Raw genomic sequence first — 14,145 nt, forward strand, 5'->3', positions numbered from 1 at the left:
TGCCCAGCAACTAAGCAGGGATTTTCTGTGTAGCTCCGTAACTGTTTCCAGGTTCCATTTAAAAAGTTGGTGAAAACTGAGGGCTGGTTCGCAGTGCATGGGTGTGTTTGTGCTGAAGCACCGTGAGGAGGCTGGCACAGTACAGAACTGGACAGATCAGACCTTAAGCAGTTATTTCAGGTTGTCTGACACTGAACCATCCTAATTGGGCTTTATACCTCTAACTTTTATTGCAGTCATTGAAGACTGAAATTTAGCATCTAAGAAGGGAATAAATCTCAGAATTTTAATTGCAGGGCTGCTTGTGGTAATTGAGAAACTTGGATGTGTCAGACTTAAGAGATGTGATAGCAACTTTAGGCTTGGCTATCACTTTACCTGTCTCATTTTGTCTTGGCACGAGATGGGTTAAACATCATCTCAGAATGGCTTATTCTGGTTTTTGAAATGTTTCACCTTTTGATTTCTGATTTGCTTCCTTGTAGTCTTACAATGTTTGCTGATCTGGAAAGCTAGATTTTCAGGAAGGACTGGGTATCTGTTTACTATAAACTCTTACAAAATTCATAAGACTGTTGTTATCTACCTTAAAAAGGATTTGAATTTTCATTATTTGATTACTCTTGAAGGTTGTGGGGGATTCTTTCCCTTTAATTTTTTTTCCATTTACAGCAGACTTACTATTCAACCTAGATATTGTTAACTTAATGAAAAGTTAAATATTAACTGCATCCTCTTTGATCCTACTCAAAGACTGTGTTCTGTGGGGAGGGTGTGCATGTGTATCTTCAGTGTTCTTCCAGAACTAGCTGGAAACTTGATCATTTACTTTCAGTGGGGAATATTATTTGTAGTTCTGAATGTATTTTCTGCTGGTCTTTATCATCCTGAAGATAAATGTAGTAGGGTTGAAAACTGTAAAGGAACTTACAGAAGCAAGGATAGCTGCATGTTTTTTGTGACTGGAAAGAATGCCTTTAGCTTTGGTTTTTAATTGAGTGTTAATGCCAGAATGCTTTGTTGAAAATAATCTAAATTATTTTGCAGAGAGATAAGTAGAAAAATCATATTCTGTTATCTTGGCCATGCCACTAGAAAAAAGCAAGAGTGCACTGGGGGTTTGAGGGAGGGAGGCAGAGTGTTCTCTAGAGTCCTAGAGAAATGAAGCTATTGTAGAACTGGGGAACAATGCTTCAAATGAAGGGAGGGGGAAAGGAAATGAAGCTAAAAATCTGTAATGCTCCCTGTGAAACACAAATTAATTACTTATAAAGTGCTATTTCTTTGCCATTTAAAAGCAAAGTTTTTAAAGTTAAATATTGCTCTTTTAAGATAATAAATACAACAATGTCTTCAGTCATGAAACCCCTCTTACCTTTGCAGCCTGTAGAGGTGAAGCAAAACCAGCATTGTATGAATAATTTTTGTTGGTCTTGCATGTCAGTGTTTGCCACAGGCCAGATCTCTGGCAGGTACTGCAGCAGCAGCATTATGCATATGGCACTTGATGTACATTGTTCAGAGTGGTTGCCAGCAATGTGTCTGGGCATCTCCAAGAAAATGGCATGATGCTACTTGAATTAAAGCAAAGCTGTGCAAATAGCCTTTGCATACACATTTCTGGTAAATGTATTGATCCTAGTATGGATAATGATCCTTTCAGAAATATTTTTATTAAATGCCTAATGCTACAAATAAAGAAAAGTTCTGTTATTTGTACTATCTACAGTGCTAAAGTTTCTGATCTCTTAAATTACTTGGGTCCTCCAGCTATTAAAACACTCAAGGCAAATCTTGCCTGTCCTGTGACTGGGCTTACTGTACATGTATTGAAAATTCCATCTCAAAGGTATGTGTGGAAGTGCTGAATGGGCTTTGCTTGCACAGGTCAAGCGTGCTGTGGATGAATGGTACCACAAATGCCAGTGCAATGCTTCCTGGAGCAGCTGGGCTTACAGTGCGTGAATCTTGTAATGTATCAGTCTGTTTCCAGCCTGGAGTCTGCGGACTGGGGTCACTGAAGCAGCTTGAGCAATTTGCTTCTGGCCATCCTCTTTGCTGAGAGTTTTCCATATCAGAGCAGAAAGTATGGTGTGGACTGGGCACTTGGATGAATCATTTTAGTAGAGTGCAAACAGCTTGTGTCTGCAGATTGAGCACTTCTGCTTTACTGCACCTACAGTCCAATTCTTGTCATGTTCTTTTAAGAGCTCGCTGATACCAGTGTGCTTATTCATGCATACCTCACCTTGGCTCTTGAGAAAATCTCAAAAATAGACTTGAGTAGTCTGCTCCCTTTAGAAGTGAAATTGATCCAGAATCAAAAGGTATACTGGGATCAGTATATAAACTGTGTATTTATTGGAATTGTTTAATGTTCAGCCTATTTATAAAAGTATGCACAGATCTTCAATGTCATATTTTCTTTTTTGGATTTTTTTTTTCTTAGTTGAACCACCTCCAGATGAAAGCAATTTGCTTATATTTAAATGCAAGTACTTTATTTTCCAGTTTATCTAAAATAGTAAAATATTAATCTTACGGAAGACTTTTTAAAAGTACTCACACTGATAGGTATTTTTAGTGGTCATACTTGTTGCTCTCAGTTTTAGACACAGTGTACTTTCCAGAAGACTTTCATGTTCCTCTCTGAGAATCAGGAACTGGAAAAACAAATATTTGTTGTAAATGACATTTTTCTAACACTGTTCTAGAAATATATGATGTTGATATCTTTGTTGGGCTCTTCTCAAAGAATTAGCCTTGTCTGTGCTTGTCCAAGATTCAGAAGCTTGTAATCCATAGTTTTTCTTTCCTGCTTTTACTATTCTTGTTTTTATTAAAAATAAAAGGTTACATTTTAAACTTTGTAGTTTATACTGAAATCTTCTGTTTATTCTAATATTTGGTAGGTTGTTTCATTAACTCATTTCAAAGGAAAACCAAAACCCAAGAAGTCTGGTATGGCAGTCATTGTTATTTACACACCTTTGGTTACAAAGCAGTTAAATTGAGTTGTGAGGAAGAATTGTTGGAGGGCTTGTGCACAGTTGTACAATGAGAAAACTCTTATGATGCTGATGGTATATGATAGGTCTAAGATACTGACAGACCCATTACTCCACTTGTGAAATGGACTTGTACTAATAATTTGGTTCTGCCTTTCTTGGGGGGAAGGGAGGACTGTGAAAATACTTGGTGAAAGCCATTTTTAAGTCTAATAAATTAGTGATGTCCATCTAATGAAAGTTGCTGTGTCTGTTCATGTATGTATGAGAGCATACATATTCCTGTAGTATTAAAAGAACATATTTCTTTTCATAATATTTTGATTCCTAATATATATTCCTAGTCTTCAATGCATCTACCAAAATCTTTGGAAAGAAACGCTTATACTCTTGGTGCATACAATTCTCATTTCTTAGGAATTGTTAATGGGCTAATATTTTTTCTGTTAATAATTTAAAATTACAATTGCAAGTATCCTTGAGGAAACCCAATCTGTTGTGATCATTAGTTGATATTATGAATAAATAACAGTGCTACAAAATCTCAGATGCTGTGGTGAAAGGCTGAGTAACTTGCCTGGCTAAACACCTCAATGTCATAAATAAATGCAAATTTTGAAAAAGATTTCCTGATAATAATTTAATTTTGAAATGCTACTTTACAGAAATACTGACAAGTTCTCTGTTTGTTGAAAGTCTCTTCACAGGAATCCAGAAGGTGGAACATGGAGACCAGTATTTTTGTGGGGTTGTTTTAGTGTATCTCTTGGAATTTCTGGGATGATTGTTTTTAGTAAGTCTTTGGCACTGATAACTTAAAGAATAAAAGCTGAGGGGGGGTGGAAAGGGCAACTACAAAGAAGCCAAAGTGTATTTTTAAAAGTCATTATTTTTGAGGTGCTGAGAGAGTTGGCTCATGATTTTGGAATGCACACTGTTAACAAGGATTCCTTTGAAGAAGTGTCTGTAGCCCAGTGTTAAAGGCAGTCAGAGACCAACCATAATTAATACAGTCTTTCAAATTAGTGGTGAAATTCATCAGCCGGCTCCAAAATCTGACCTTTATATTCTACCCATAACAAAATACAACCTCTGCTATGTCTTATTTAGTAAGAGGAAAAAGGAATGATTGGAGTGTAACTTTGAATGTATTCCTAAAAGGAGTGATGAAAAGGAATATGATGTAATACTACCTACTACATGGGCAGTACTACCTGAAACAGCTTATGAGAGAAAGTTGGATGTGAAGTCCCAGAGAGTTATCCTGCGGATATATGTTCTGCTGTAACCTGTTTGGGAAGAACAAAAGTACTATTTTGATATAGGTGGCAATTTACTATCTAATTACAGAAAAGTATTTTTGCATGGGGAAATTTGGATTATTTTTAAACTATGAAAACTGAATGAGATTACTGGTCTCTCTCTTAATAAAACTGTTCATCTCCTAAATGACAGCAGCTGTTGGTTGAACCAGCCTAGTGCAGTGAGAGGCTTGTGCCCTTCTTTCTCCAGTGTCCTTCTACTGCTGTGTTAGACCTGTCACTCAGAACCACTTAGTTTTACATCAACTGGTTTGTGTTACCTCTTGGTTAGTGATAATTCTTTTGTCTATGTGGGGTGAGGGATATAGATTTAAAAAGCCCCAAACAAACAAAACCAAAACCACAAATAAACCCCAAACCTTAAAAGTATTTGATGTTCACTGTTCTTTAATCTTTCCTACAACTTCAGATATCTAATAACACCTGAGGACACAGGTGTTATTTCCTCCTCATGGCTTGTTTACTCCTAGTATGGGCAGCAGTTTTAAAACTGTGGATTTTTAAAAATGTCACTTTAAAACAGATTTAGTTAATCAGTGTTGGATTGCATCCCTAGGAACCCAGAACTGTAACTTCTAAGAGACTTTCCATTGTAGCGTTTGAGATGATACTGGACAGAGTAAACCATCAGAAATGCCAAAATTGTGTCAAGTCCTTTAGAAGATGCTAAGAAAAAAAACCCCAAACCAAACAAACCCCAGGTCAAGTCCTTTAAAAGACATTAAGGAAAACAACCACCACCAACCAAACTCCAGAGAGTTTGAATCATAGAAGGATTTGGGCTGGAAGGGGCCTTAAAGCTAGTCTAGTTGCAGCCTCCTGCAATAGCAGCACTACACCAGGTTGCTCAGAGCTTCATCCAGCCTGGCCTTGAACTCTTCTGGGGCTGGGACATCCAGAACTGCCACTGGCTGTAGCTCTTTTGCAGGCAGCCACCGTGGGAATACTTAAGGCCTTCCTGCCCGCCACCGCGATTGTTTTTCACATTTGTGATTTCCCATCCTCCTTACCGCCACCCCTCCTTTGATCTTGATGTTCTTTTAGCGTAGACGGCTTGATTGGCTTTTGGCACTGCGCAGAGCAACGCTGGGCGGTTTGTTTAATTCATCACGATTTTAACAGATCGGTTGGAAGTTTATTTAAAACTCGGAAAAGCACAAGCAGCCTTTTATAGCCCCTTGTTGTAGTTGCGAGGAGTCGCTCCCTTCGGCTGCCAAGGGCTGGGGCGCTCGGTGGCTGTGCCCGTGTCGCTGGGAGCATCCCCCGGAGGCGGAACGGCCCCGGGGCGGGGCTCGGAGGGCTCGGTGCCGGCAGGAGCCGCCCCCCGGGCCCTGCGTCACGGCGGCACCGGCACCGGCGCGTCCCTCCCGCGGGTGCTGGCGGAGGCGGCGGCGCGGCCGGCGCCCGCTCCGCCCTGCCCGCACCATGCTCAGCCTGCAGGACTCCCTCTTCTTCGAGATCAGCATTAAGTCTCTGCTGAAATCCTGGAGCGGCAGTAGCAGTAAGTATGTCGCTGCACCCGGAATCACAGCAGTGTAGCAGATATCTTATCCCTTTTTAATTTTCTTTTTTGGCGATTTTTTTCCTCTATTTTTCTTTTCCCCCTTTTTTTGCATGTTGCCGTGTGAAATTGCCCTTTAAAAAACAGGATTTTAGTGGTCCTGTGTGCTGATGCAACTTGGCATGGCTAGTCTGAGAGCTATCTGCTTCATGGTTCTCATGAAAGATTTTGTATGTATATATTTGTTTATTATTTTATTTTCTCAGACTGCAGTTATTTCAGTCTGATAAAGTTCTTTGCACCCTTTGCTGTCCAAGAGAAGTGACAGTAGATGCTCATCTCTGCGGAGTTACCGGATGCTGATGATGTCTTAGTTCTGTCAAGCTCCAAATGCTCCTTTGGAGCTCAGTCACCCTTGGACAGTGTATTTTACAGGGGGGCATTGTTTTTTGTGCCTGAAACCTATTATTATGCCTACAAAAACTGTCCACTTTGATCTTCTAAATGTCCTGAAACAAGAGTTTCTCAGAGGATTCCTTGTCTGAAGTGAAGCAGTGAAGCAAGGATGCTGCTCTTGGTTCAGACAAGCCGTCTGTCCTCACGTCACCCCTTCACACACGCTTCAATGCAGGGTCTGGGCCCCGAGCTGCCTCGCACCGTGTCCAAGGCTCTGCTAACGTAAGCACAGCAACTTCATGACAGGATGCCAGGAGGTGACAAAGATGACGTAATTGCACGTCAGCTGAGCATTTCCTAGGTCTGAAGTTTCTTGTATATGTGAAAATGAAAAAAGTTAAGATCTGGAAGTAACCAGTATCTCAGCTTTATGTTTCATTAATTGCTGCTTGAGATGTACTGGGATGCAGTTTCTACTTACCATACACTTCATCAAAATAGCTCCATTAGGATTTTTACCCCAATACAGTAGGATATATTCACCTGTCTTGTTTGAAGGAATTAGTAGCAAGTTATTTATTATACACTGTATTAATCAGTGCTGGGAGATATGCAGATACTTTGTTTGTCCTAATAGCTCATTCAGACCTGATCTGCTTTTTGTATTAACTGCTATAATTTGTTTTAGACTGATAACTTCTAGACTATTATCTTACAAGTTAAAGCAATTCATGTTTCAGAACAGGTTTTCCTTATAGGTTTTGCTTTTTAGTTTGTTTAATTTGTGTCTTGCAGATTAACAGTATCTGTTCCAAATTATACCTTGTAATTGTACTTGGTAGTTATTAACATGCTTGCTGCAACAGAGATAAGCAGAAGGATTTTTCCAGTATTTTATAGTAGAAGTTGAAAATATCTTATGAAAATGATTAAACATCCTTAATGTTGATTCATGTATATTGTTTCCAAGCTAAAGTAAATCGTAGGATACAATCAGTAACAATAAATTTAGTCTGCTACTAGATATATCATTGCATAGATAAGGAGATAAATTGCAGCTTCCAGACTAGATAATTGTCAGCTGTGACAAGACAGAGTAACAATATTAAGATAGAGAGTAATAATAATAAAAAGGTTGTCCAAGAAGCAGTTATATATGGTGCTATGTTTTCTCCTTTATGCCCTCTGTTATGTAAGCCCCACGGAGTAAGATCTTTCTGACTCCTTCATCAGGAAGTGGCACTTGGATCATCTACCAACAAACCAATTTTTTGTGTGTGCTGGTGAGATAGCTGGGGTTCATTTCACTTTTCCCAGCATTGTCACCCCATTTGTGGGAATGGCTGTGATTCCAGCATAGCTGCACGTCCGAGCGTGCGGGAGTCGCATTCTGATGGCGCTGTGCAGCCTGGCCGGGAGCAGAGCCCTCTGTGCAGCCTGTGCTGGCTCCAAGGACTGTGATTCACATGCATACCTCAGTGAGCTGAGCTGAAGTGGGCAAGCCATTTGCTTTGTTCCTAAAGCATTTTCTATTCAAGTGATGTACTATGTGCAGAGCAAGGGATTACACAATATTTATGTTGAAGATGAGCTTGGAAATTCAGGAAATATCCATATGCTAAGAAATTACTTCAGAAAAGTTTTTGCTATGTTTTCATAAAATTTTTAGGTGCAAATGCTACTTTTTATAGTTTTTATCATAACTTTAAATTTTTACATGCTGAAGGATGTCAGAAAAGGAGTGGGTGTGCTAGCATGCATTTCCATGTGCATAAAAGTAAGCATCTGCAGGGAGTGTATAAGTGTGTAACAGAAAGGCAGTAAAGCTCCATGGGTCTGGTTAAGGGCTTGCTTAGCTGGCATAACGTTGCAGTGCTGGCTAAGGTTTTATTGTAGTTGATCTTTTTTCTTTCAGTAACAACAATGAAGTGACATTCATACAGCCTAGTTTCAGAATGCTATCTCTGTGCCAACAATTTCAGGCATTACTTCTTTTTAAATGGAGTCAGGAATGTTCTTTTAATCCAGCAGTGAAGTGAGGATGTTCTTGCTTAAGAACTGATTCCTAACTGAAGTTGTGAATGTAACTGGGAGCTTAATACTTGCTTGTCCTCAGGGCTGCTTGGCTCCTTAGTATTTAAGGAATCCTAGTTGTGATCATGTATCTCAGTGCTCTTGGATTCTGTTGTTTAGCCCATTGCAGTTTCAGTGTGTGGTCTGTCTAGTGGTTCTTCTGAGTTCCTAAATTGTAGGAAAAATACTAATTTTGATTGTTGTTTATGTTGCTTGGTGTAAGAAAGCTCTTATATTTTGTCCACAAAAACCTTCATTTAAGGTTAAGGAGGTCTGGATGCCATGAGAATTGCTTTTAGTAATGCAGTATGTGGGTTCAAAAACCAAATGTGGTGCTGCTTACAGTGAAAAGCATTTAAGTAATAAATACCTTACTGTAAGATATGACACAAGTTTTAATGAAAACTAGGCATGTATTTCTGGGGCTTACAGTCTGGACAGGAACAATGACTTTCCAGTAAGCACAAGTACAATCCATTATTGCTTTATTAAAAGCTTTTTTGTGTTTCCCATATATACCGTATTAGTAGTCGTGTCCTGTTTGGAAATAAAGAATTATTTCTGGATTATTTTTTTTAATAGGATATATTGTCTTTCTTCAAGCTATCCCACAGCTTTCTGTTGCTGTGCTGCAGTTGTACTGTATCTATCTGGTAAACAGAAAGGACTAAACAGAAGGGTACACCTTTCATGTGGGTGCTTGTGTGTCCTTGAATTTGCCCCTATCCTCTTCTGGATGAATCAGTTTTGGAGGTGGTTTGTGAGATTTTCCATTCCACCTTGCTCAGCTTGGTTCAGAAGTCATGCATATATCTCAAGAACTTATGCTGCTTAGGAGAACAAGGCTGCACTTTGACGATGCCCCTGCCAAAGCTACATTGAGGTTGTTGCCCTTGGCTTCTTTTTGATAAAGGTTTGTGACAGGGATTTTCAAAGTTACTGAGATGTGTGAGCCTGGGAACAAAGTCCTGCCAGGAAAGCAAGCTGTATCTGCCTGGACAGCAGTTGGTTTGGAAATTGTTATAAAATCAGAAAGAAATGGAGCAGCTTTAAAAGCTCCAAATCATTGGAGCTATGGCTGCCAGGTGCTGATGAGCACATGAAAACTGGGGAGCTGCCTGGCAGATACTTTTGAATCATTCTTTCTGTGGATGAAAAAAAGCACTTGGAGTTTGCTTTTTAAGATTCACTTATCATCTCATAGGATTAGTTTGAAGATTACTTCCTCCTTTACCAACCAAAAATGAACTCTTGGCTCTCAAGAGGTTCTGCTCTGCTAATACAGCATTTAACGAAGTAGATGTAGTGGATTCATTTTTATCCTGTGACTGTTTGTTTGAAGACAGCAGTGAAGCTGTAATTAAAATAAGAAAAGTCACATTACAGTGCCATTATAGGAATGTATATGAAAGAGGACCATAGGAAGAATTCTGGGAAAACAAATGTTTTCTTCATGGTCTTATTCTTTAGGAGAAGACGGGTGAGGTAGAGTATACATGGGTCTGTGTGTGGTTTTTTTAATAAAACCACAGATTTGCTGCTTCCATGGCTATTTGCTAGTGATTTATACTTTTTAAAAGTAATAAAAGCACCAGTTTTTAACATACTGGAAGTTATTATTGTATGATAAATTTTATCTCGTTTCCCCATTAACTGTTAAAGAGCAAAGAAAAATAAAACTTGAGGAAAAAAATTGATCTGAGATGTTCCATGATTGCTTCTCTTTCAGACTGTGCTTTGGGCTAAGAGTTATTAGTGGCATGGCTGTGCTTTAGAGAATGTTCATACAGCTTTTATATTCCAGTGGATAAACCAGTATTACTTCACAATGTAGAGAAGTCCTATTTTCATGAGATACTATTTTTGGTGCCTTCTAAAACAATAATAGTTATTAAATAAGTACAGTATTAAATAGGGTGTTAACTTCAGCATCCCAAACAATAATATGCTCAGTCTTTTTTTTTTGTTGGAAACTTTTTCTTTATTGTAACCTTGACTTCAAAGGATCACATCAGTTAGTAGTGTTGCCTTGTATGCTGAAACATGATAGGCACTTTCTAGAGAATGTAACAATTTTTCTTTATGATTATATCTTCCAAAACTGTTTTGACATGTTGCAAAGTGAAATTTTTAATGAAATACGAATCCAAATGTATTGAGTTTTGAAAAAGCTACTAAATTCTGCTTTTTTGAAAAAAGCATCTACATCTAATTTGTGTTAGTAAATGTAGTTACAGGTCCCTGTACTACTCAAGAAGCAATTTATTTTCCTGTAGAAGGGACATATGATGACCTTTCCAAAGTCTTTTAAGTTGTCATGAGTCTTTTAAGTTGTCAGTAGTTAATTACCCAATACAGTGTTGAATGTATCAATGTATTAATGTATTGTGGAGTGTGGCCTCCATATTTGGCTCTGTTTATGAACTTCTGTGGCCTTTGATGATGGTCTCTTGTGCAGTACATCTTGAGGTACATAATGAGTCATTGCATTTCCAGATATATTGTGTGTTGTGTGTTGTCATATTCATTAACAGAGGTGCTGGTAACGTTCTGTATAGTAAAATTTGCTATGCAAAGAGAACATTGGGTGGGACTTTTTTTCCTCCTCCTTTCTTTATTTCTGGGTATGTTTGGAACAACAAGGTCTATCAGTGGATGTAGGCTTGAGGAGGATAACAAGGCTGGAGTATAACATCCAAACTAGTCAAAGCCAAGTACCACCCTGAAGCTGAAGAGTACCCAGCACACATAAGTGAATGATGTCAAGGGAAGGAGGCTACTGTAACAGAATGTTCAGGATCAGCTGCCTGGCAGTGAGAGGCTGCCTGCCTCTCTTGGTGGGCATGTATGGATGTCTCAGCTCAGATGGATCCTGGAGTCTTGCTCTCCTGTCTTTTGCATAGAAGCCTTTTTATATTTGCTCATTTTTCTTCTGTGTGACTGAAGCTGGGGAGCGGGTTGGGTATTTGGGGGTTGGTCTAGCTTCCATTATTGCTAAGCATTCATACCTACTTGTATACTTTTTGCCTGCCTTACCTATTTGATGTCAGCAGTCTGTATTGTAACACCTTCCATGTAAGTTGGGCATTAGGGTGTGGATGCTCATTAGGGAAGTGCATGTATCCAGATTTTCACCAGTTGTAATTAGCTAAGCTTATGTGATGTTTTGTGCCCTACTTTGGACTTCTCTGCACATAAAGATGGAAAGTATGGAACTGTTATTTAAAACAAAAATTTTTTGAGGATTGTTTTGTGTGAAGTTCTTTGTATTAATTTTTTAATAAAATGCTTGTGTTGTAGGAAGTACATTACATGTTGAGATATGCATTATTTGTCTTCATCAGACATAGATATGCTAGAATGAGCTCCCCTTTGTGAAATTCTTTCTATGAAAGTGATAGACTTTCTACTAAACCCATAACTAGATTCTGTAATGATTCAAATTGCAGAAGAGAATGCTGTTGAAAGGAGAAAGTGCACCAAATGCAAATCACTCTGTCAGCTACTGTTGCTGGAATAAACTGCCTGCTCTGCATGGACTTCAGGAAAGCTCCAGATAAACCAATTGCAACAAGCCATATCAAATACCCCATTTCTGCTGACTGTTTTTTTTTTTTTTTTTTTTACACTCTAGCTCTGGTGCTTTTGTATTTGAAGGGGAAAGGTTTACACATTAGGGGTTTAATAGCATTTAAGAGATAACTGACACAACAACATTGATTTATTTGGAAAGGTGGTTGCCAATTTTTTTTGCTGTATTATATCCTGTGTACATGTAGTTAGAAGTTTTCCACTCTATAGAAGTAAATGTTCTTCCTCATTCCTATACAAAGAGTAATGATGCTGGTTAAAGGGAGCTGTTAAATTCTGTTAGGTACAGTGCAAAATAAAGGGTCTGTTTAAAGAGGAAAAGGCCATTCTAAATCAGAAAGGACACTCGGAACCTAAAGGAAACTGGGCCATGCTACTGTAAATAAGAATTAAGTTTTTGAACTCTTAACATTCCCAGTTGCCTGTGTGAATGTCACAGGCAAAGGTTTATATTGGTAGGTCTGGTGGAAACTACATTTTGTGAGAGATTTCAGGGGAGTTTAAGGAAACTTGATGTGTGTAATAGGCTACCAAGCTGCAATAACAGAAGAAAATAAAATATTGAGGCATAGACTTGCTTGAACTGCTTTTAACATTAGAATACTAATTATTGGAAAATTAGGTTACAGAAAGAAATAAACTTTTTATCATTGAGTTTGCTTTAATAACTCTCATTAGACAAATCCAGGAGTCTCTAATAGACTGATATAGAAGTACTTAAAATACAGTGATGGTCAAAAAGCTAGATGTGGAAAGTGTTTCAATGCAGTTACAGAATTACATGGTTTATGAGTCTTTAATTAATTTTCATCAGAATTTAAACTTGATGCCCTAAGTAGGTATAGTTATTGAAACAAGAAAAGTATGATGACATATTTTACTCCAATTAGAACAAATTCTTCTAATGAATAAGTATATATATATATATTATATAATGCTTTCAAAGTAGTAATAGAACACAACAGGCATATGAAACATTTTCTTCATTCTTTGCCTTTTCTCATTCTTCTAAGAATCAAGAATTTGAAAATCCAAAGGGAGTACTTTTTATCAGATATATGTAGACTCAGACTTTTGAGAGTTTAAAAAACAACCATTTCAATCTTCAAGAATAACATTTTTAATTTAGAACATTAATATTTATAGGTTTCTTGCTCAAGAATTCATTTAAGTTCTAGAAGCAATTAATTTTATAAAGAGATCTTAGGAAAGTATGGGAGGTATAAATAACTCCTGTGCTTCTGCCTATCAGGCACAGCTGGCATGTGATTTGGGGATATTTTCAACTATATTTTTTAAAGTTTTCTTTGCAGACAACTGGTACAGACAAGAATAGTGGTCTAGAAAGATATATGAATGCCTTAAGCCCTTGCCAATCAATGCTAGCTAATTATTGAAAGAACTGTTACATTCACAGTGAGTGCTATCAAAGCAGTGTAAGTAGCTCTGGGGGTTGGTCATTTTCTTCCTTTTGCTCTTTTTATTCATCATCCCTGTTTGCTGCCTTTATTCATGCTGCTGAACTAGAACTGAAGATCTTGAGGTTAGGAAAGTGATGTTTATGAGGGTGCCAGGGTCAGTGGTCAGTAACAGCTCAGCAGCTCTTAGTGAAGCCCATGTTGGGCTTAGAGAATCGTGTGTCTGACATCCCAGTGGAAACCTGCCTCCTTTTTCTCTCCAACATCTTGCTTTGTGCTGGCTGTTGGCAGGACACAGCAGCTGGGCCAAATATCACCAGATTTTTACTGTTCTTTCAGCTACAAATGAGGTCTTGTCCTGAAAAGAGAGGCTGGCAACTGGCACTTTGTTTTTATGACAGCAAAGTGAAGAAAGAAAGAAGCAGAGCCAGGTGTATTGAGGTTTGACTGAGAAGTTCAAAGGTTTTTTTGGTAGCTGTTTGAACTCTGTGTCCAGACAGCCATGATGGACTAAGCCGGGGATATTAAGGTGGAATCCTACATTGTTCTGCATGTAGGGGTATTTTCATCTTTTAATCTCTCTTCAGAAAGTAACTGGGTAGGAAAAAAGGAAAGAGAGTACCCAAAACCTAGAAATAACCCAGCAGAAGTGCATGGATTGCAAAAATTTTGCAGTCTTTTTGTCTTACTTTTTTTCTTCTTAAATAATGATTTAAAAAAAACCCTGAGAGAGTACTTCAAGTTAGAGTTTTTCTTCTGTGGGAAAAATTAAAAGTGTATCACTAATTCTGAAAGAACTATCTTAAGAAAACTATGGACAAACCCCAAGTTTCCCA

At 38.2% G+C, this 14,145-nt stretch overlaps 1 protein-coding gene across 3 annotated transcripts in view; it reads left to right on the top strand.

Moving 5' to 3' along the window:
* Positions 1–14,145, top strand: part of FRYL (FRY like transcription coactivator) — a 162,660-nt gene that overhangs the window by 36,583 nt on the left and 111,932 nt on the right. Inside the window, exon 1 of one of the 3 annotated variants that reach the window (XM_058803960.1) lies at positions 5,739–5,831. The exons of the other annotated variants lie outside the window; for them this stretch is intronic. Within the exon in view, the coding sequence (XP_058659943.1) occupies positions 5,756–5,831 (76 nt within the window). The 5' untranslated portion in view covers positions 5,739–5,755. Of the gene's footprint in view, positions 1–5,738; positions 5,832–14,145 lie in introns of those variants that run through there. 3 annotated transcript variants of the gene reach the window in all.

Source organism: Ammospiza caudacuta, chromosome 4 (assembly GCF_027887145.1).
Source record: "Ammospiza caudacuta isolate bAmmCau1 chromosome 4, bAmmCau1.pri, whole genome shotgun sequence".
Classification (NCBI taxonomy): Eukaryota; Metazoa; Chordata; class Aves; order Passeriformes; family Passerellidae; genus Ammospiza; species Ammospiza caudacuta.